We start from the raw sequence: 21,901 nt of genomic DNA, 5'->3' as shown, positions 1-21,901 counted from the left end.
CCCACCCCGCGGGGCCACGCCCGCACGCGCACCGCCCCGGTGAGTCAAGCCCCGCCCCCGGCGGAGCCCCGCCCCCCGCGCGCGGCCGGCGGAAGCGGCGCCGCCATGGAGGAGGACGAGCCGGAGCTGGAGGCCGGGCTGGAGGCGGCGCTGGAGCTGGCGCCCGCCGTGCAGGCCGCCATCGAGCAGGTGCGCCGGGCGGGTCCCCCCGCGCAGGGGACAGGTGCGGGGGCCGCTCGGTGAGAGCCCGCGGCCGGCTCCGAGCCCCTCCCCGCCCGCTCCGGGCCTTCCGCTGCTGGGCCCCGGCGGCACCGGGCCGGCCGTGCCCCCTCAGCCGCTCCGGGCCCGCGTCGGGGGCTGAGCGTGGCTCGTCGTGTCACCGTCGGTGCTGCGGTGTCCCCGTGGCTAATTGCAGGCGTGTTCCGTGGTGCGCGGAGCAGCCCCGGTGCCTGCGGCTCGGCTGAATTCGGGATAATCGGAATGTCCGGTTTGGCTCGTGGTGAAACACTCGGGGTTTCATCCAGAGGGTGCTGGCGCTGCCCAGGCTCCCAAGGGAATGGGCACGGCCCCGAGGCTGCCAGAGCTCCAGGAGAGTTTGGGCACCGCTCCAGGGGTGCCCAGGGTGGGGTTACTGGGTGGGCTGTGCAGGAGCAGGAGCTGGACTGGATAATCCTTGTGGATCCCCCACACCTCAGGGTATTCTGTAATTCTGTGTTCCAGTATTCCCTGAAACCCTTCGTGGCACCTGGAGCCCATCCTGTGAGAAGCCAGGGTCAGACCATCATGGCTCTTGTCCTCCGTGGCTGAGCCTGCCCTGCCCGCAGTGAGCCTTCCATCCCGGGGGCTCTTCCCTGAGCAGAAGTGTGGGCAGCAGCAGAGTCTGTCTCACAAAGCAGCGCTCAAATTTAAGTTCTTGCACTTTATTGAGTGTTGAGGCTTGTGGGACGCTTTTGGTGGCCCTCCTCAAAGAGCAAGGGGTGACCTTGGGAAGTGGTAAATTAAATGGGAACTGGTAAATTAAATGGTAGTTTCTAAAGGGCACCTGGAGCTGTCCAGAGAAGGAATCCTCTGTGCTTGTACACATGAGTTTTTGAGCAGTGGAGAACCCACCACGTGCCTGGGTGAATTATTTTAACAAAGACTAAAGTTGTAGGAAAATATTCACCTCCTGTGCACTGGGAGATGCTGAGAATGACACCACCTGCTGCTTTCCAGCTTCCTCTCTGGCACATCCCAATAATCCTGTTCTTCCTGTCAGTGTTCCTCAACCAGTTTTGGGGCAAAAGCTGCCCAGTTCTGGTTAGATGAGCAGAGCTGGCTCAGCTGCCCTGCCGGAAGCAGGGTGGGGAGCACAGGCAGAGCTGGTGCCCCACCAAAGCCAGGCTAGCATTTCTGATTAATAGGTTGTGACAAACTCCTGGGAGTGACAGCTCCTGTAGCTGCTCCAGCTGCCTGCAGCAATGATCCCTATCTGCAGTCTGAATGGAGCTCCTCAGCAGCCTTTATCTCCCATCTCACCTCTTGTTTCATCTGCTCTTAATACTCGTGGAGGTTTGGGGTTTGTGGGGATTGGTTGAGCGTGAGTGGTGAGCAGGATGGGCTGGGTGTGAGGCTGCAGTTTGCTCTCACCATGGGGTGATGTCAGAGCATTCTCTTCACTCACCACGGCCTGGTGCATGTTGAGCTGCTGCCTGCTTCTCCTCGGCCACAGGAGTGACTGGGAAGCCTTCCCAGGAGGGCTGGTGCAGGCAGAATTTGCTTTTATCTCACAAAATCGCAGATTTTACAGTGCAAAATGTGTAAAACAGCATAAATGCTGCTTCCTGTGCCCAGGTGTGAAGGCTCTCCGTGAGCAGGGGGATGCTGTGGGGTCAGCTCTGCTTTTGCCAGGGGGGTGTTGGCTTTGGGGTGCAGAGCTGATGGCTCTGTAAATATGGGACAAATAGCAGAGTCATGGAATACTTTGGGTTGGAAGGGTCCTTAAAGAGCATCTCATTCCTTCCAGCATCCCAGGCTGATCCAAACCTCATCCAGACTGACCTTGAGCCCTTCCATGATGGGACATCCACAGCTGCAGTGTGCTAGCAGAGGAGGGAAAGCAGCACGCTTCAGTCTGTGGGGACAAAAAGCAAATCCTGGCAGTCGTGTTTGTGTTCTTTGAGGTGCTGAGGAGAGATGAGATCTGTTTGCACCACAGCTGCTCTTTCCCCCTTCCCGAATCATTCAGCAGATTGTGTTTCTCTTCCGTGAAAAGTGGCAAACCCAAATCTCCAGAGAACTTGTCCAGCCACTCCTTAATTCATCACGTTTCCCATTCCAGGGCTGTGGAAAGCAAACCTTCTGTCTGTCACCATGAGGCCTGGCAGAGCTCTTTCCAAGAGCAGGGCAGAGCCTCAGTTTGTTCCCTGCCAACAACAAAAGCATCAGCATGGTTTGGGATGCTCGTGTGTCTTGGGAATTCCTGGCTGGATGGATTGTGCCAGGGCTGTGTGTGTGGAGTCCTGTGTGTGAATTATCTGTGTTTATCCAGGCTGAGATCCACAGGAATTTTGGGAGGTCACAGCCCTGCAGAGCGTGTGGCTGCTCTGCTCCTGGCCACTTGTGAGAGAAATGCTGTGAAACACAGCTGGAAGTGGGTGCTGAGGGAATTAAAAGTTGTAGAAACTGTGTAGAGTTACAGAAATCACTGGTGATGGTTGATGGTGTTTGTTTTCCTCCCTCTTTCCAGGTATTTCCCAGCCAAGATCCACTGGACAGAGCAGATTTCAATGCTGTGGAGTATATTAATGCTCTCTTTCCCACTGAGCAAGTAAGTAATGCTCCGAATACTCTCAGGCTTCACTTCCACACTTTTTATGTCAGATTTTACTTCCACCCTATACTGTCAGGATAACCTGATAGCAAATGACCAAAGCAGTGTTTAAACCTGTACCCGAACCTTTTATTTTAAACAGTAGCACAGGAAATAAAGCTTTAACAGTAATCACTTCTTAAATTTGCAGCTCACTGCGTTTGCTGTCATTATATGGGCTCTTTCCACCCAGAGTGCTTTCTGCAGTTAAAGTCCTGCATTGGTTTGTAGAAATAAATTAATTTTCTATGTGGGTGGAGTAAATGTCCTAATTTGCCATATATCAGTCATTGGTGAGTTCCTGAGGTTTTCAGCCAAATCAGGCAGGTCTTGCCTGTACAGTCTCACGGGAGAGTTTGAACCCAGTTATTTATTTTGAGATTTAAAGAATGAGATTGCTGTGGGCCCACATCGCTGCTTTGTGTTCCCAGCTTCAGCCCCAGGGGGAGTTTTGGATCAACCTCTTGCCAAACAGAGATGTTTCTGCAGGTGAACTTTGTGTCTTGAGGCTGCTCCAAATCTGCCATGTCTGAGCTCCTCTGCAGCCCTGTGGTTTTGGCTCGCAGCTTTCTCTGGTGCTGTGGCTTGGCTTTTTTCCCTTTGCCAGCAGTGAGGAGCTGCTTCCCCAGCAGTGCCTTCCCTGCAAATCCTTCCAGGATATTTTCTGCAGGTCTGGGCTCTGCAGGGGGGTCTCAGCCCAAAGGCTCTGTCCCCATCCCCGCTGCCCACTGGAGGTCACTGTCACACTGTTCTGCTGACAGAGGACAGGGCAGAGCTCAGGGATGGGGGAAGCCTGACCTGTCTTGTTCTGCTCTTTGTGGTGTGACAGAGAAGCAGCTGAGTTGTTGTCTCAGTTTTTCCACCTGTAAAACAAAACCATTGTTCTCCCCTTCCCCAGGACCCCTGTGTGATGAAGTGTTTGGGATCACTTATTCCTCTGTAAAACATTCACCATTTCACTTCTCTCTGATTTTTTTTTTCTATTCCAGTCTTTGGCAAACATTGATGAAGTTGTGAACAAGATCAGGTTGAAAATAAGGTAAATATTTCTGCATTTCATTGCATCTCAGGTCTGATTGTCAGCAAGGCTTCATAAATGCAGCTTTTGTGCTACAGCTGGCAGGATTTAGTTTGTTCAAAAGGCTGGATAGGACCAGCCTCGAGTCTAATAGTGGCACAGAAACAATTATAATTTTTATATTTCACTTCTGTTATGTGCCCTACAGGCTGTTTAAGCTGATGGGTTGCAAAGTGCAGCTTTGAAAAACAGCTAAGAATCAAAGAATACCAAATTTTAGTGCAGTTTGAAGGCTGAGTGAGAAAACTACCCAAAAGACTCAGTTGCCAAGGATTCATTTTTTTGGGGGTCGGAATATAAATTGTAAAAACTCTCACTCTGTATTTTTAAATTGTCATTATTGGTCCTAAAAGTACAAAATAAATACAAGTGTGCATGAAGCACTTAAATTTTCTGTGCTGGCTGATATTGCCAACATGAAATGATTGAGACAGCACTTTCATATGTGGGAAGTTGAAATGCAAACAGACAAGGGAGAGGTGACAATATTGCTTAAGGGAACAGGAATGCAAGAAACCCTGGTTAAATTAGGAAATGGATTTTTATTTCTGCATCGAGACCTTGAAATTGTGCAAGATAGTGCCATTGAACAGAGAGGGAGGGGGGAAATGATGAGTTTGGCATTGGTAAGAGCAGGTTTTTTTTTGTTTTAAATTGGTTCTGTAGCTCTCAGGACTCCCCCAGTTGTTTGGGTCAGGCTCACAGAGCCTGGGTTTGACACTCTGGGGTTTTTCCTGCAGGAGGTTGGATGACAACATCCGAACTGTGGTGAGGGGACAGACCAACGTGGGACAGGATGGCAGGCAGGTATGTGCAGCCAGGAGTGCCAGGGCTTCTCAGCTTGGCATGTCACCCTGAGGAATGGCTCTGGCAGGCAAAACTCCACTGCTGCTCTCACTGAGATGTTCCTGTGCCTCTTACACTGATGAGCTGCTCACTCAGCAGCTGTTGTGACCTGCCTCACCCTCTGAAGGGAAGGGAATGAGGAATGGATTTAAAGATCAAAAGCAGGAGGCCTGTGTGCCACTCTGGAGCTGATGATCAAACAAGCAGCACTGAACAGGTACAAGTACATTTGATCCTGGGTGGGGATCAATACAAGGCTGTTTGTCCTTTTCACTGCCTTGTTTGCTGAGGTGTCCCGAGTTGTTGGTCCCTGTGCTGATCGCTGGCTGCCCCTGCCTCTTGCAGCTCCTGTTCAGCCCTCAGGTTTTCACTTGTGTTTTGCCTGACAGAGGTGTTTGCTGGGGGTTCAGTACTGGTGAGCACAGCCATGTCTGCAGGGGCTGCGGGTGCTCAGCTTGGCCCCTGTGCCAGCTGGTTTTGAGGTTTGGCTCTATTTCCTGTCCTGTTTTAGTCCAGGGACATTGAACCTTGAACCATCAGTCAGGGTTCCTCAGCGACTTCTTAATACCAGCTTTAACACTGGCATGGGGGAATGACCCTCTCTATTCTCCACTCCTTGCTGTCACAGCAATTGGTGTCTGTTTCTAATCCTATTTCTGCCAGAGCCCTCGAGGGAATTATTTCACCTGCCCATGCTTTTATCTTGCTTTAGGAAAACATGAGAGGTGCTCACCTGTCCCAGCAGAAGCAGTTGAATCATGGATGTCTGAGCACTGCTGTTAAACTGGGGATGTGCTTGGGATGTGCCTTACCTGGGAGTGGTGCTGCCTTAATTAATGTGCAGGAGGGAGACCAGCAATCAGGGGGGAGGCAATTACAGAGATTGAGGAGGGAGTGGAAGCTGGTGCAGTGCTTGGAGAGTTTGGCAGTGATTGGAAAGCTGGAGCTGTTGTAGCCTTTTGGGCCCATCTGAGAGGATCCTTTCTCTGAAAGACCACAAAGGAGTGGGATTGAGAAGAGCTGGGGGTGAGGATTGCCTGGAGTGCCTCAGGGCTTGGAGAAGAGGATGAGCAGAAGCAGTGCCATGATCAGTGCCTGTGGGATAACAGGAGCATTTCTGTGCTGTGGAGATTGGCCAGCTTTGCTCAGAGCTCTGTCCTGGGTCTGTGCTTTCTCACTCTTCCATCCCTTTGAAGTTCCCCGAGGCATGGACAGAGGGACCTGCACAGTGTCCTGCTCTGGAGCACCAGGAAGGCACAGCTGTCTCTGCTGCCCTTCCTTCAGTGTGGTTGTAAAAGAACCAGTTAAAATCCTGATTAACTAAAAACTTCAAGTGTTCACTTGGGTGTCCTTGCAGGACATGTTTCAAGTGGCCTGGAGCTGCAGTTAATCACAAATATTCCTATATTTAGCTGTGGATTTTCCTGTTTTCCCTCATTTTGCTGCTTTGCAAAGTAGAAGCAAACTTTCAGACAGATGCCAGAGCTTGCAGTTGCATGGGCTGAGGTCAGACAGTCTCCCAGGAGCACAACTGTTGTTTCTTTGAGATCCTAACAAATACTGAAACCTTTCAATTATTTAAAGTGTTACTTCTCTGGGAAGAAATCAGTCAATAGATTGATTCAGAAATGCTGTAAGCTTTTTCTTTCTATGTTTCTGATCCAAGCCCATAATCTCACACCTGGATATGCATTTTTTTTTTGTGTGAATTGCTGGAACCAGACTGTTGGAGTGGCAGGACTTGGCTGGGTCTTGAAGTTTGAAGCAGTGAAGGAGCATCAGCAAGCTCAGATTTTGGGGGTCACAGGGACCTGCAGGAAAGGAGGTCACCTTACAGTGCTGGGGAACTCCTGAATGGCATTTCAGTTTGAGATGGAATTTTATATTTGTCACCCCAAAATCAGAGGAAGCCTAGAAAGGAACATTTGCTGTTGTCACCCCTGCCCTGTGTCCCCTGAGTGTCCTGGGTGCTGTGTGGGGGAGTGAGGCAGCCCTTTTCACATGACCACCCTGTTGATAGCAGATTGTGGGGGTGCAAACCTTGTTTTCCAGCTTCAGCTGCCTCTTCTGTGCTGAAAAGTGCCATTGTTTTACCATTCAGGGGGAATCAAGGACACTTGGAAATGTTTTTATAGAGTAAGAGGCCTGACTGCTCCCACTTGGAGAGGAAAGATTTTATTTTCCAATGCATGGTGAGAAATTGTTTTGAAACAACTGAAAACAAGGTGCTCTTAAGGCAGGTCAGCTATTTTCCTTATTTAGTTTTCCTGGTAATTTGGTCCCACAGCAAAATTAAGTTCTTGTTCCTACTGATCTTATATTCTTACTAAATTTGTGGGAAACTTGTAACCTCGAGACCAGTATTTCCTTGCAAAATTGGATTGACACATCCACACGGATCGAGAGTGTCATCCCGTGAGCCTCACCCTTAGGCAGCCCAGGATGAAGATCATTATTGCATTTTATCATCATAACCACAACTGCAAACCACCCTTGATTAATGAGGAAGCAGTTGGCAGCCAGCTCTTGCAAGAGGTTTGAAACAAAGCTCCAAGGCAGCCACATCAGTAAATTCAGTCTCTAATCTTCTTCCATTTGCAACTCTTACCATAAGAGATGTCTCCTGCCTGTAGTGCACAGTACTTGCAGCTTGCTGGCTTTTGGAGAAGTCCGAAATTTTTGGAAAATTCCTGTCTTTTGGTTCCCATCCTTTGGCACAGTGAGATCCAAGAGGAGCGCTGCAATCCATCATCCCTTTGAAAGCTTGTGCCGTAAATAAAAGTGCATCTGAGCTCTGATTTTGTAGCTGCTTGGATTTCAGTGGGAGCTCAGGATCTTGTGTGTTTAACTGCAGGATTGGGCCTGAAAGGTGTTTTTCAAAAGCCTCTTCCCTTCAGTTGTTCTCTCCTAACAAGCCCTGATGCTGTGGCCAGTGTTTGCCAGCATTGCCTCATTGTGTTGTGTTGGAGATGTCCTTGTCTGAGGGGTAAATAATAGTTTGAATAAACATCCTTTCAGTCTCTGACTTCCTTCCAAAGGAAATACAAACCCTGGATGCAGTGACAGAAGGAAAAAAAAAAAAGTTGTTGAAGTCAGAGCAAGCCAGGAGGGGTTCTTTGCTGAGTCCCTGCCCTCAGCTGCCTGTGCTGGTCCATCCCTGCTGCCCTGGCAGGTGAGGGAGCTCAGCCTTGGCTTTCCCATCTCCTGTCAGCAAGAACTGCCCAAAAAATGGTTGGGAATCTTGTGCAGGCACTTAATTCACTGCTTCTAGGTTCCTAGAAGACAAGCTGAGCTCCTCAGCCTTGCCAGCCTGGGGTTTTTTTTGGAGGAGAAGGGGTTATTTACCACCTGAGCCCAGCAAGGAGCTTTCCAAAGCTGTCTTGTGGAGGAGCCTTGTCAGAGCTGCACCTTCCCAGCTGTCCAGGAGAGGGGAGCCCAGCCTTGGTTTTGAGAGCAGGATAACATTTTCAGAGGAATCTAAATCCCAGTCTGACCCAGTGGGGAATATGGAGTGTGCAGCTGTGGAAATGTGCTCTCCGTGCTCCTTAAGGAAAAGGAGACCTTAGGGATAGGAAGTCCAAAATCCTGATTGCAGATCCAGCTGCTCCAGCTGTGATGGAGTCTCCTGTCCTGTCTGGCTGGGATGATGGTTGGGGTAACACTTCTGTGCCCCTCTGCCTACTCAAAGCCCCTGGAAGCAGGGCTTTGAGCTGAGTTGTAGCTATGAGAAGGCATTTCAGTAAGAAATTTTCATGTGAAAATAGCTTTTTTTTTTTTTTTTTTTTTTCTGTCTATCAGCTTTTGAACTGTTCCCCAAACAGTCTTGCTGATGTACACGTGTGTGGGTAAATTAGCAGCGAGGTGTCTGAAAAACCAGATTCTGAGTCTAAAAATAAAGGCCATCAAATAGATGTGGCCCCAAAAGAGTTATTTAAGCAGCTCTAAAGACAGGAATGCTCACTTCCCCACACAGCACAACGTTTCCCAGTTCAAAGCATCTGCCTTCTTGAAATTTTGCCCTAGAATTTCCTCCAAATGCAAAAGCCTTAAAATAGTCTGGCTCATTTGGCTTCCCCTTCCTGGTGCGATATTTCAGTAAAATCTGCAGACAATGCCCCAACCTCAGCAATTATCTCACTAATGATCCTTTTATGGGAGGAAACAACAGCCGTGGGTGGAACATTCCTCTGCAGGGTGTAACAAAATTTTCCTTGGGAGTCCCAGACTTGGACTATTTTGGATGCCTTGGGAGAGGCTGGGAATGCAGGAGCTGCTGTGCTTCAGTTGTAACAGTTTCTAGGGAGCCAGTGCTGCGCAGATTTTTCCTCTGGAAGGTTTTTCTGTTTTTTTTTTTCCCCTCCGAGCTGCTGCTGAACTGGAGTGTGGGCTGACCTTGCTGAGAGCTGCGGCCCAGTTGTGGCATCATTTCCTCTGTGCCCTGGGGTGCAGTATAAAAAGTTCCCATAGATTTTTCCACGGAGCGTTTAACGCTCTCCGTATGGTTTGATGTGTCACTCCTCAGTTGTGTTTATTGCTGGAGCTTCTGCATGCACTGGCTGTAATTTTTCTGACAGTTGCTGACATGCCTTTACTGGTTGTTTGGCTGAAGCTGCTTCACCTATCAGGCTTTTGTCCTTGTAATAAGTAGCCTCTGCATTTGCTGCTGGTTTAACCCTTGGCAGCATCTCTGCAACCAGGGTGAGGTGCCTGGGTGGGTAAAGGTGAGGTGGATTCAGCTGAAATCCATTTTGGAAAGAATCAAGAGCCCCAGAGGAGTCCCAAGATCCCAAATGGATTTGTGGTTTGATAGTTTGAATCTAAATAAAACCCAACAAACTTCTTTCTGTTGTCTCTGGTCCATCTTTCCCTTCCTGCCCTATGCACACAACGTGTGTGACTGAAGTTGCATCAAACAAGGACTGTTTTTAAAGAAAAAGGACTGATTTTTCAAAGAAAAATGTAGTTTATTGCTTGATGTGTCTGATTCTTAATGTGTCTGGTTAGGGTCTGGCTCAATTAGTGCTAGGACAAAGTTAGTGTTAACCAGAAGTGCAAATGGATGTGCCTGGGCTGGGAGAAGCTTTGGATGTTTCTCATGGCTGAAGATACTGGCTGATAACTTGGATTGCTTTGGTTGGCTCCTGCTTTGTTTTGCTCCAGGAAAACAGTGATATATATTTTCTTTCTCATAACTCCAGCAGTACAAGAAAAGGGATGGCAGCAGCTGTGGTCAAATAATAGGAATATATCCCTGCTGCCCAGACAGTTCAGTTGGCCATCCCATCTTTTGGTCAGCCAGGGCTGTCCTCTCTCCTGGCATGTGCAAATGAACATCTGGGCTCTGCAGCTGTGGGGAGACTCTGCCTGCCCTGCCCTGCCCTGGGTGTGCTGCAGTGTCTGGCAGTGTTGGAGCCTGCGGAAGGAGGAGGCTGTGTCTGGCAGAGAGAAATGCCCACAGGTTGTGGGTTTGACAAGGTCACAGCTGGAAATATGTGAAATACTCCCTCGGTTTTTCTTTTCTTTAAATAGAGATCAGGAAACGCTTTGCAGAATCAATAGAGGGAGGAAGGAGGAGATGAAGATGGACAGTGAGCAGAAGAGGAGAGGGATGCAGGTGCTGCACAGGGCAGTGGGAGTAGGTCCTCTGCTGCTTTTCTGAGCGGTGTCCTGAGCCCCAGGGCAGCTGGTGGGTGGTGTCACCACAGTCAGTGGCTTGTCCCCTCCAGCTTTGTGAGGGCTGGGTACAGGAGTGTCAGCCTGGCAGGCAGGGAGGTGCTTTTGTGCTGTGTGTGCATAAACCTGCTTAAGAAGCAGCTCTGTTGCTTCAGCCTCCCTCCTTCACCTCCACCTCCTTGTGAGGAGGTGACTTTTCTGACTGCAGGTTGTGTTTCCTGCTGAACTGAGGCACCCAGTGCCTGCACATCTCCTACCCCAGGCACTTCCCTGCCATTTATTTATTTATTTAAACACATGCTCACTTCCAGCCATCAAATTCCAGTGCTGCTTCCTTGGCCCCAGTGCCCAGGTTTGGCTCACGTGGAAGGTGTTGATGTGCCCCTGCTGCTGGGACAGCACTGGCTGTCATAATCTCTTAATAAATAATTAAACCTAAGTCTCTGAAATATGTGGGGGCTATTTTGTGTCACAATCCCTGATGTTGTAAGCACCATCTTTCAGTTATATTCATTCCCTCCCGCCTGGCTAAGCTTTATCACCTGGATTTTTATGAATGGGTCATTATTCTGAAATGTGAGCATATGAAATATGACTGGTGTTAGATTTCAATGCCTTTTTAAGATAGTGAATGGATTGGGGTTAAATATGGCGTTTTAAGCTGTGTGACTTCATATATTTTATGAAAAGTCATGCCACAGATTCTGTAAGGCTCCAGCTGAGTGATTAAAGTCCCATAATATTCTTTTGTAACCCATGAATAATAAGCAGGAGCTGAGCTGCCAAAATGAATCAAAAGTGAGTTTCATTCAGAGTCATTTCCCTAGTGAATTGTGACAGCTGGACAATGTCCTTCCCTTGTAGTGACACTGAGCTTTTTCTAGCCCAGAACACGTTCAGTGAACAAGGTTTCAGGTGAATGGCATGCCAGGAAGAGCTAGTGCTGTTTATTCTCATGCTGGCATAACTTTTGCCATCTGCTGCAAGGCAGGAGCAAGTCTGAGCTTGACCTTGCCTTGTGCTTCAGCTCAGGGGATGTTCCTGTCCTGCAGCCTGGGGCTGGGGATGGAGTTGTGCTTGTGCTGGCAAAAAAAAAAGGTGCTGCTGGTGTTGAAGGCACTGCAAGCTGCAAACTGTGACCAGTCCTGTGTGGCTTTGATGCCAACAAAGTAAGAAACCCAGCCTGAAAATAGAATTCCAAACAGGCAGGAGATTGTGTCTTATTGGGGATATTTAAAATTTTTCCCCCCCTTTTTTTGGCTTTTTTTTTTCTGTTGTTGCCTCATGTTTTTGGTGTGTGGTCGTGTTTATTCCAGCTGTGCTGCATCCATGCTTATAGCAGGTAAACTGACAGGAATTCCACTTGGAAATCCCTACTTGCAGGGTTCCTGGTGTGCCTATCCTTTCCCCCTGTTTATATTTGCCTTTAAACTCTTCACCTGTGCTGATTCTGACTGGGGCAGAGAAAGAGCCCCATACTTGTGGTGAAAATTAACTCTACCCCAACCCAAACCAGCACAGGAACCTGGGTAAGAATTCACCTTGCAAAATCTGATGGAACCTGAGTGGTTGCTAAACTTGCCCCCCACAAAAGTCAAGCTCTGATATTGCAGATGTGGCTCTGATATTGCAAATATCACTGACTGCAGCGTGCAAACACATCAGCACACAAATCAGCTGGAGTCCCTCAGTCATTTACAGTCTTCCCAGATAAATTGAGTGTGCTTTCCCTCTGCTCCAGCAGACACAGGCAGCTCCAGGATGGAGGGAGGGTGAACCTGGGGACTCTGGGTTCTCCAAGGTGTGTGCTGGGCACAGGGAGGTGCAGCAAACACCTGCAATCAGGGTGTCAACACAAACAGGAGGGCAGAGCCTCCCAGCTTGGCTATTCTGACATAGATAAGGACAATAATGAGTGTCTGCAGAGATTTTGCTACGTGATAATAGTGTTTAATTTTGGGCGTGGGGCAAGGCTGTGGCTGCTCACCTGCCACGTGATGAAGCTGTAGTAACCTGCCATGAGGTGATGGTGAAGCTGTAGTAACTGCCATGAGGTGATGGTGAAGCTGTAGTAACCCGCCATGAGGTGATGGTGAAGCTGTAGTAACCTGCTATGAGGTGATGGTGAAGCTGTAGTAACCCGCCATGAGGTGATAATGAAGCTGTAGTAACCCACCATGAGGTGATGGTGAAGCTGTAGTAACCCACCATGAGGTGATGGTGAAGCTGTAGTAACCCGCCATGAGGTGATGGTGAAGCTGTAGTAACCCGCCATGAGGTCCAAGCCTGATGAAGCTCCAGAGGCTTTATTTTTTATATTTTTATTCCAGAGGCTTTATTTATATATATATATATATATATAAAAATATTTTTTTTAATGGGCAAATTAATGCCCATTTAATTGCAGGCATTAAATGCTAATGCCCACAATTAACATCTGAATGGCCACGCTGCCCTGGTGCAGATTAGGTACTGTAAAACTCATGTAAAATTACTCACAGGAGCAAGGCCACCCAAACCTCTGGCACAGCACATCAGCACCTTTCTGATAGTGCAGACACCCCTGTGCAGGGCTGGCTGATGCTGTGAAATCTGGGGTGCTGCAGACACCCCTGTGCAGGGCTGGCTGATGCTGTGAAATCTGGGGTGCTGCAGACACCCCTGTGCAGGGCTGGCTGATGCTGTGAAATCTGGGGTGCTGCAGACACCCCTGTGCAGGGCTGGCTGATGCTGTGAAATCTGACAGCTCAGAGAGGTGCTGGACCAGCCCAGGGTGCAGTTCAGGAGTTAAGCTGCAAGGTTTTGGCCAGAACTACCTGGAAATCAGCTGTCACTTCACCCTGTGTGTCTGTCAGTGTTTGTGCAGCTGTGGAGAACGTGGGGTTTGATTTCTAAGCATGATTTAGGGTTAAGTGAAGGGGCAGTTCCAGCAATTTTTAGCTTCGTGCAGTGTTGGGTGTAATCTGCTGATATAAAGTGTCCTGTGCAGCCTGAGTGCTTGGGATTGGAGCTGATGACACAAAACTCTCTTCTTCAGTGACAATTGTAGTAGTTATGTACCATTTGCTGAACTGCCAGGGTAGAAATCTGCTAAAATCAAACCCCAGGGTGGTGAGCCCTTCAGGTTTGTCTGCTCAGGGAAATCAGCTGGCACTGTCCTGTGCTGAGACAAGCCCAGGCTTCAGCTGCAGTGGTTTAGCCCTGGCTGTAAAACTTGAGGGTTTTCTCTAAAATGAAATCAGTCTGAGAATCAAAGTAAATTTCCACCCTTCCCCGTTCTGGAGGGACTCGTTTGTATGAGGTTTCAGCAGCAGAAAATGTGAGGCTGGTTCCAGTGTGAGAGGGTTGCTTTGAAATCTCCACAGCTGAGGCTCCTCAGAGAACTGGGGATGGGAACTTTATTTTTAGTCGTGGTCTAGATTTTCATTGATCTGGGCTGGAAGTGTGGCAGCAAATGAAAGAAGCATTAACACTCAGTATTCAAGAGCAGGGACCAGGCCAGGAGCTTTAAATTCTCAGCATCATGACCACAGCCCTATTTGTAACATTAAAAATACATTTGGATGCTGTGAATTTGGCAGATGTCAAGTGTCTATAAAACACTTGGTAGAGGGCAGCTTTCTGATGTGAATAACAACATTCAATTGAACTATATATTGGCTAGAATCAAATAAAAATAACATGTTTCTAGCACAACACCAGCAAGCAAATAGAAACCATGGAGGTATTTTAACCATTACTCAGGGAAAAAACCAGCGTTAGTTCAGTTAATCCCCAAGCAAGGAAACTTCATCTGAAAATTTGCTTTTTCTCCCATTTCAATGGCATTTTCTAGTAACACACAGGCTTCTTAATTCCTATTTGCATATTTCCTGGTACTGAAGTATTTTCTTGCACAAGATTCCTGATGGGATGCATAAAGAGGTATTTAGAAATTAACACACCCACTGATGAGCTGCTGGTTGATGGGGTGATGTGACAGCTCTGTACCTGGGCAGGAAGGGGAGGAGGAGGAGGAGGAGGCTGTGTCCATCTGCAGCACTGCAGGGATTTGGAGAGACTGACTGTAATTCACTGGGCTGTTTTTTTTTTTTTTTTTTTGTTGGCTGGAATAATTGCTGCTAACACTGGTTTTGTGTGTGTGAATGTCAGCCTGGTACTGTAAGTCACTGGAACATAACCTTTTAAAGAGCGCATCACTTCCAAACTTAACAAACAAGTCACAGTCTGGTGCCACCTCTCGCTTGGGTTATTTTCTTCCCTCCTTCTGCTGCTTGGAAGATCGGGTGTGAAAAGGTGACACAAGGAATGATGTGTGGTCTGACCTCAGGAGTTGCTTGGGACAATGCCAAGGAAAGCAATTTTGGAGGCAGTCTCTCAGTGATTCATGGTTTACCTCTGCTCCCTATTGTTTTACGCCGGTGCCTTTGGAGTCTTTTGCTGTCGCATCTCAAGGTGAAGGAGGTTGCAGAGCTGTGGCTGATTCATGAGCTGTGTTTTTCCCTCCAGCTTTGGAGAATTTGGCAAACAGCAGAGCTGCTCACTGGCTGCCCAGCTTACCTGAGCTCGGGCTGTGAGCTGGAGTTGAGTTTTCCACCTCCTGCGTGTGGTGTCTCAGCTTTCTGCTGAGGACACAGGAGCTCCCACTGCATGAACAGTGGCTGAGAAACAGGGATGGCTGAAAACACACACTGGCCTTAAACTGGGGAGTTTAACACCCTTGTGTGTTCCTCTCCATGAATTGTTTTGGGAACTCACTTGTGCGAGGCAGCCCTGGAAGCGGGACAGCCACATCCCCTCCTTCCCTCCTGCATCCAGGACGTGTCACACTAAACCACAGGAGCAGGAATGTGATCCGTGGCTGAAGCCTTGTACCCAGCACTCTGGGGCTGGAGCCTCTCCCCCCGTGGCTGCTCCTGCCATATTCACTAATTTAGCTGCTCTTTGCTAAATTTACACTGCTCAGAGCAGTTGGGGAGCCTGGGGTCAAACCTCAGGGAAAAAGCTTGGACAGTGCTGGCTCTGCCTCCCGGCCGAGCCCTCTCCATCCACGCCGTGGTTCTCAGCTGGTGCTCGCCCTCAGAGGTTGCATAAAGTTGAATAAATAATGCTGATGGGTTAATTGTAGCTTGCAGGCTCAGTTGTTGATTAGAGTCATATGGTGTTTTTCCAGGACGTGGCAACCTTCGTTTCAACATCCTTGTTTCGTGCAACCACAACAGATTATGTCTCCAGTCTCTTTATTTATTCGTGGTCCTCTGCCCCCAGAGTGAACTGCTGGTGGAGGGAAGGAAGTGCAATAACTTCACTCCTGCTTGCTGTTTGGGGTGTGTGCATTTCCATGTTTGCCAGTTGCACTGATGAGGAAAGCAATAAATTAGTAAGGCAAGGTGAAGAGATCACTGCCTGTCATCCACCACGGGAACCAGACAGACTGCAAGAAAAGCAGTTCCTAGCCTCTTGATACTGTTTTTCCCTAAAATTCATGTCCAAAAGAAACCTATTAATAAAATAGTAACAAAAGCAGTAAGAAAATGCTTTTAAAATTCATGATTCACCCTTGCAGCAGGAGCAGAGTGTGAAGGGAAATGCATTTTTTCCTTCAGCGTGGCTGTGTTTTCCCCTCTCTTTTTACAGCTGAAAGAACAGTCATTAGTTACATTAATAAACTTCTGTATTGCACCTTGAGCAATTAGACCTACTTTCATGCCCTAGATGTTGGTTTCTTATCCCCTAATAACACTGTTTATTAAATATGAGGTGTTTTCTTGTATTTGAAATTTGTTTTTCCATTTGCTTTACTCTGTCTTTATAGTGATTGGGAAGGTGATGGTTTTCTTTCATTATTGGTTAATTTTCTTTATTTGTTTCATCTACTTTATTTTACTCTCAGATGCTATGGTTAGAGTGTACAGCAAAAAAAAAGTTTATATGATTTCTTTGAACTGTCTTCTGATTCTTCTTAATTGTACATGTACATGAAATAACATTTTTTATCCAGTTCTGAACTTCACAGATCTGTCTGACAGAGCCCTCCTGACTTAAAAAAAAAATAGATTTTCACACAGTGTTACTTTCAGCAAATGTTTGGAGAAATGTTTTCACCTCTAAATGTAAATTTCACGAATGATATATTCAGTATATAAATATATATAGATCATATAATGAATTGGTGTGTTCTGACTCATGTAAGGAACATGCAGCTCTTTTTTTAGGAGAACAGATAAAGATTTATGTCTTAATGGCTAAGCAAACACTTGGAAGAAAGTTTTAAGGAATGAAACAAGTGTTTATGAGCAATTCTGATTTACTCAAGTTTGCAGTTGAGTTCCCCGTGTGGTTTTTGGGTTTTTTTTTAATTTTTTAGCAGTTATGGAAATGTTTTCCCTTCTCTGAGGGATGAGATGCAGGGCTGGAACAGAAGAGCAGCTGCTGTTTGCTCTCTGCCTGTCCCAGCCACATTTCTCTCAGCAGCAGGAGACCACAATTCTTTAATTCATCGGATGGAGCAGAGCACACATTGTCTCGTTTGTGTTTTCCCAGAGTTTTTAAGGAGGTGAAAGTGTCAGAACCAGGTGATGACACCAGTTTGCCTTATTTTTGGCAGCTTTAAGTGCTCAGGGACAGAATCCCATTTTTCTCTGCTCAGTGTTCCAGGGACAGTTTTTAGGTGGGGATTTTGCCCACCCTGGGTGTGCTGCTTTCCACTGAGCAGCAGGAACTTGTTCTTCACCCCCTTTCCTGTAAAGGTTGTTTTTTTATCACCATTATTAAATATCACCATTAGAGAAATAAGTTCCTTTGAAGCAGCTCTGAATTCCTGGGGTTGTGCAGAAAAATCAGCATTTGCTGTTAGTGCTGAAGCAAAGGGAGACAGCAATTGGCATCTGTGAAAAATTTCAGGCTGAATCTTGAATTTCATACAGACCTATCCAAAGCTCAGACCATACAAAACAGTTGCTGCTCGCTTAATAACCCACTTAATAATTACATTGCACAGAGCTAAATATGTTGAAAAGAGCATTCTTTGCTTCTTTGCCTCGCACTTAATCCACAAGCCTTGAAATGGAGGAGAAAATTTAATTCTCAAAAGAATTGGAGAGGCTCCTGGGGGCTGTTCAGCCCTGGCTCAGCCACCCTGCAGCACAATTTTGTGTGTTCATGTCCCTCAGTGAACATCTGGCAGCTCTGTGACACCAATCCATGAAGTGTTAACTTTCACATGATTCAGAAAATTTTTCAGAGGAGTCTTTTCTTCCCCCCCTCCCTCTGGAAAATGAATTATAAACCATCTCCAGCTTTTATACTTTTATTATAACCCAGCTATATTCCAGCTAAAGCTCCTGGCAGATAGTTTCCTCCTCCATGTCCAAATGAAGATGTGTTAAATTTATTTGCTGAAGGAACTTGTAGCTTGTGCTGTAACCTTGGTCATGGGACTGGATATAAAAGCAGAGGGCTAGAAGCCCACTGAGCAGCAGGGAACAAAGTGGAGCTGGAGCTGGAAATGTTATCAGGCTGGGAAGGCAGAACGTGTAGAATTACTGCAGAAGGCAGATTTTGGACATGTGATTTTGGACATGTGGCTTCCTGCACTGCATCCACGTGTGGTTCACACTGCTTGTGTGAGGTCAGGCTGTGCCACGGTTGGATAAAAAGGACCAGGTGCCCCAAAAAAATAGCACTAAAATCCAGGTGAGAGCCATTTCCTGGGCTCCACCTCTTTACCTGTGCTTAGAAAGAGCCATTCCTCCTGCAGGTGTGGCTCAGCCATTCCTCCTGGCAGGCTGAGCTGCCCATTCCAAAGGAATCAGCAGCATGTTTTCCACCAGGATAATGTCCTGCTAATTCAGCAAGGGGTTTGGGCAAGCACTCAGTGTTCCATATGTGTGTTTTTTGTTTACAATTAATGATGAGCATAGAGGTCTTGTGGAGGTTTCATTTTTCTGCTCTAAATATGTGTTGATCAGGAGCAAGTTCTACCTATTTTTCCACACTCAGTCTGTCAAAATATATTCCAGTAACCTTAAAGAGCTGCTTTCATAAAATATCTTGATGAAATTTTGCCAGAGCATTATTGTAAAGTGGATACTGAAAACCCTGGCCCACTCAGGTTCAATATTCCAACGTGGTACATTGACTTTTGTTGTGCTGCTGGTATTTTCTTTGTAAGAAAGCTGCTCCCCTCCAGTGCCCCAGCCCCAGGGACTGTTGAGAGCGACTGTGTATTTCTTAGAAAGGTGAAAACTGAATGCAGATTTTCTTTCCACTCTGACCTTGTTTCTTTTCCAGGCCCTGGAAGAAGCCCAGAAAGCCATTCAACAGCTCTTTGGTAAAATTAAGGATATTAAAGACAAGGCTGAAAAATCTGAACAAATGGTGAGCAGCACTTTCTTTCTGGCCTTTGAAAGGGAGGGAACACTGGCTTTTCCTGTCAGTGACATTTTTGTCCTTGGTCCTGGCTGGTTGGTAATTTCCTGCTGAGCCTGTGTTGAACCTGTGGTGTCCACAGGGCTGCTGAGCTGACACCTCTGCAGTCCCAAAGAGGAGAGAGTGGCTTCTTATCTCCTGAAAATTCCATTGCTGGGGCTTGATATTCAACCAGAATCCTTTTTCATTCCCTAGGTGAAGGAAATCACCAGGGATATCAAGCAGCTGGATCATGCCAAGCGTCACCTGACCACCTCCATCACCACCCTCAACCACCTCCACATGCTGGCAGGGGGGGTGGATTCTCTGGAGTAAGTCTGGGAATTCTTGCTGTGAAGTTTGTGCAGTGTTCTCTATGGGTCTGTCACAGCCTGCCTGGTTTTTTTTGGAGGGAATTTTGCTCCCAAGTCTGGATTTCTGCTGGCAGATCTGTGTTGCTCTGAGAGACCCCCCAGCCCGTGGTGTTGTGTTTAATAATTTGCAGTATTGATTGCTTGAATTGCTCTGTTGATCCTTGGTGATAAGGAATGAGTCTGGCTTCATTAAGGAGTAGGACAGCCTGTAAGGAATCCTCATTAGGGATGTGCTCTTGGGAATTTGGGAGGATTTTTGTCACTCTTATATCTAAAACTGCAATGAGTTTTGGTGAAGGTCTACTCTCCTTTTCATTCTAGCATGAGCGTAAGGAAACCTTGCAGCTTGTACCGTGTGTAAATTGGGGGTTAAATATTTCTAATAATCCTTTTTTGTTTTTTAATGTGCTTGAGGAACACACAATCTAGGAAAATACAGGTTTTTTACATGTTGCATCTGTGAAGTTGCACAGCCTGTTCTTGTTTTGTAGCAAATCCTGCACGAACGCCGGGTCCTGAAATGCTGAGAATTAAATTTTACTTAGCCTGCTGTCTCCACTGGAGTGATCCTAAAGGATGATATAAAAATAAATTAACTTGATTTTCTTTTTTTTCCCCCCCTGTCAGTTCCCTGTGAAAGTTATTAACAGAGAAGTCAAGGCTAATGGCTTTTCAGCATCGTTCTCCTCCAGAGAAGCTTTAACTCACACTTTGTGTGTGATGACGAATGGCTTCACTCAGGTCATTACAGTGAAATAACATTTACTGCCTCCAGACCCATACTGGGAAGTGGATGCATTCAGTAGTTTACATGTTCCTTGCCAAGTGTTGCTTTTGACATTTATGGGGTTTTTTTTTGAGGCATTGTTAGATTTGTGCCAGATTGGTTTATTTTAGCATCGCTTAAGTGAAATTTTCATGCTGCGTTGGAATGTTAATGAAGAGCTGTGTATTTTAGAAAAATAAATGCCAATAGGGACCAGCGTGACCCAGTGGGGATGAAGTAACCTGTGGTGTTGCCACCCAGGACTTTCATTGAATCTGCCTTTGTAAATCTTTAATTTCCTCTGCAGGGCTATGACCAGGAGGAGACAGTATGGGGAAGTTGCCAACCTTCTCCAAGGGGTGGTGAATGTGCTGGAGCACTTCAACAAATACATGGGGATCCCTCAGATTCGACAGCTCTCTGAAAGGTAAAAGGTTCAAACCCTGAGCACTTCCTTTCCTGCTGGGGAGGAAGGGTAGGAAATGTCTTAGGCAGGTTCAGGGTCTCAGGGATGTGAGGCCTGGACATGGTCCTTGGAGCTTCCTTACAGCCAAAGCAAACAGGTTGAAACTGGACAGAGTTGGCTCAGATCTGGAGCAGCCCATTCTGCTCAGCAGCAGTAATTAGTGTGGATGTAACTCACTCTGTGCTTTTTACTGCCTGGCTTTTCATTTCCTCACCTGGAGGAGCCCGTGGAAGTGCAGGTGGTTCTGTGTGATGGTCACATGCAGGTGTTTGTGGTGAGCCCTGGGGTGATGCTCTCTCCTGCTCTGTTCAGCTCAGTGATGGGGCTCAGCAGCCTGGCGTGAGGCACAAATCTGTTCATGCACGTGGTGATGTCTGGGCCCCTTTGTGCCTCAGCAGGAACCTCACTGCCTGCAGAGCCCCAGGGCTTGGACAGGCAGGATTTCTCCTCCTGCCTTTGTCAAACGTGGTTATTCTGAGCACCTGAAGTTTCTTCTGTCAAATCCTGCTCCCATTGCCCAGTTCTGCTGAGATTTGAGGCTTGTAGCCAATCTTCCTCTGCTGGGCTTGCACAGCTTTGATTTTCTGAACTGGAGTTAAGTGAGTTTGGTGAGGTTTGGTGCAAGTCCCCACCACCCTCAGCAGTAGCAGGTGAGGGCTCAGTGGTCACTCAGCCACCATTTCTCCTCAGCCTTGGCTTCATTTGGGATGTGACAGCTGGGAGTGGAGGGAACAAGGTCCTCCCTGTTCTAGGGGACAGTGCTGTCCCTGCCTGAGGTGACTTTGATCATTACTGAGGTGCTCAAAGGAGTCTTCCAGGCACAGTCATTAGTTTTTTTTGGTGCCTCCCTTTGCTAAGACAGCAGCTGGCTCCCTGTGTTGTTAGTGATGGAAACAGAGCTTGAATGATTTGTTTGTAATGTTTTCATGTAAATCTGTTGGGCTTTCTTTATGGTACAGACACCTCTTCCAGAAAACACAGATGGAAACCATGAAACAGAGCAGAAGAAAAATCCACTCTAAATCTAGAGAAGGGATGGGGCCTTGTTTAACAAAGCATTTGACCATAAGCATTTGCTTAAATGAACATGAACATCAATGAAATGTAAACATATGTCAGTGCTTTCCTGAGTAGAGGCTGTTGTCTATTCCAACCTTGTGCTCAGAGAGATTGCTTGCAGTGGTAATGCCCTTCGGGCAGAAACCTGCTGTCATTGGCCATTTTAAGGCCAAATATCATTTAAGCTTTGCTCTAGAATTCTGGCTGGTTTTCCCTTTCTGGTGGATGATTATTTAATACTTTTGTAGTTGCTGATTGTTGTAGAAACCAATTCAGGCTCCTGCTGAAAGTCAGGGTGGTTTCGAGTCACGCCAGAGAGACTGGCAAGGACATGGAGGAAAACTTCTTTTGTTTTATTCTCCCTTCAAGATAAGGATCT

The 21,901-nt window shown here is 47.1% G+C and overlaps 1 protein-coding gene across 2 annotated transcripts in view; it reads left to right on the top strand.

Moving 5' to 3' along the window:
• The first annotated feature begins 49 nt into the window (after positions 1-49).
• Positions 50-21,901, top strand: part of VPS53 (VPS53 subunit of GARP complex) — a 63,590-nt gene continuing 41,738 nt past the window's right edge. For both annotated transcript variants that reach the window (XM_038157684.1, XM_038157685.1), the window contains exons 1-7: positions 50-189; positions 2,729-2,809; positions 3,841-3,890; positions 4,670-4,736; positions 18,741-18,827; positions 19,074-19,189; positions 20,305-20,424. In XM_038157684.1, the coding sequence (XP_038013612.1) occupies positions 106-189; positions 2,729-2,809; positions 3,841-3,890; positions 4,670-4,736; positions 18,741-18,827; positions 19,074-19,189; positions 20,305-20,424 (605 nt within the window). In that variant the 5' untranslated portion in view covers positions 50-105. The remainder of the gene's footprint in view (positions 190-2,728; positions 2,810-3,840; positions 3,891-4,669; positions 4,737-18,740; positions 18,828-19,073; positions 19,190-20,304; positions 20,425-21,901) is intronic.

This window comes from Motacilla alba, chromosome 19 (genome assembly GCF_015832195.1).
Source record: "Motacilla alba alba isolate MOTALB_02 chromosome 19, Motacilla_alba_V1.0_pri, whole genome shotgun sequence".
Classification (NCBI taxonomy): domain Eukaryota; kingdom Metazoa; phylum Chordata; class Aves; order Passeriformes; family Motacillidae; genus Motacilla; species Motacilla alba.
Note: the sequence above shows the minus strand (reverse complement) of the source record. Positions and strands in the feature narration are given on the sequence as shown.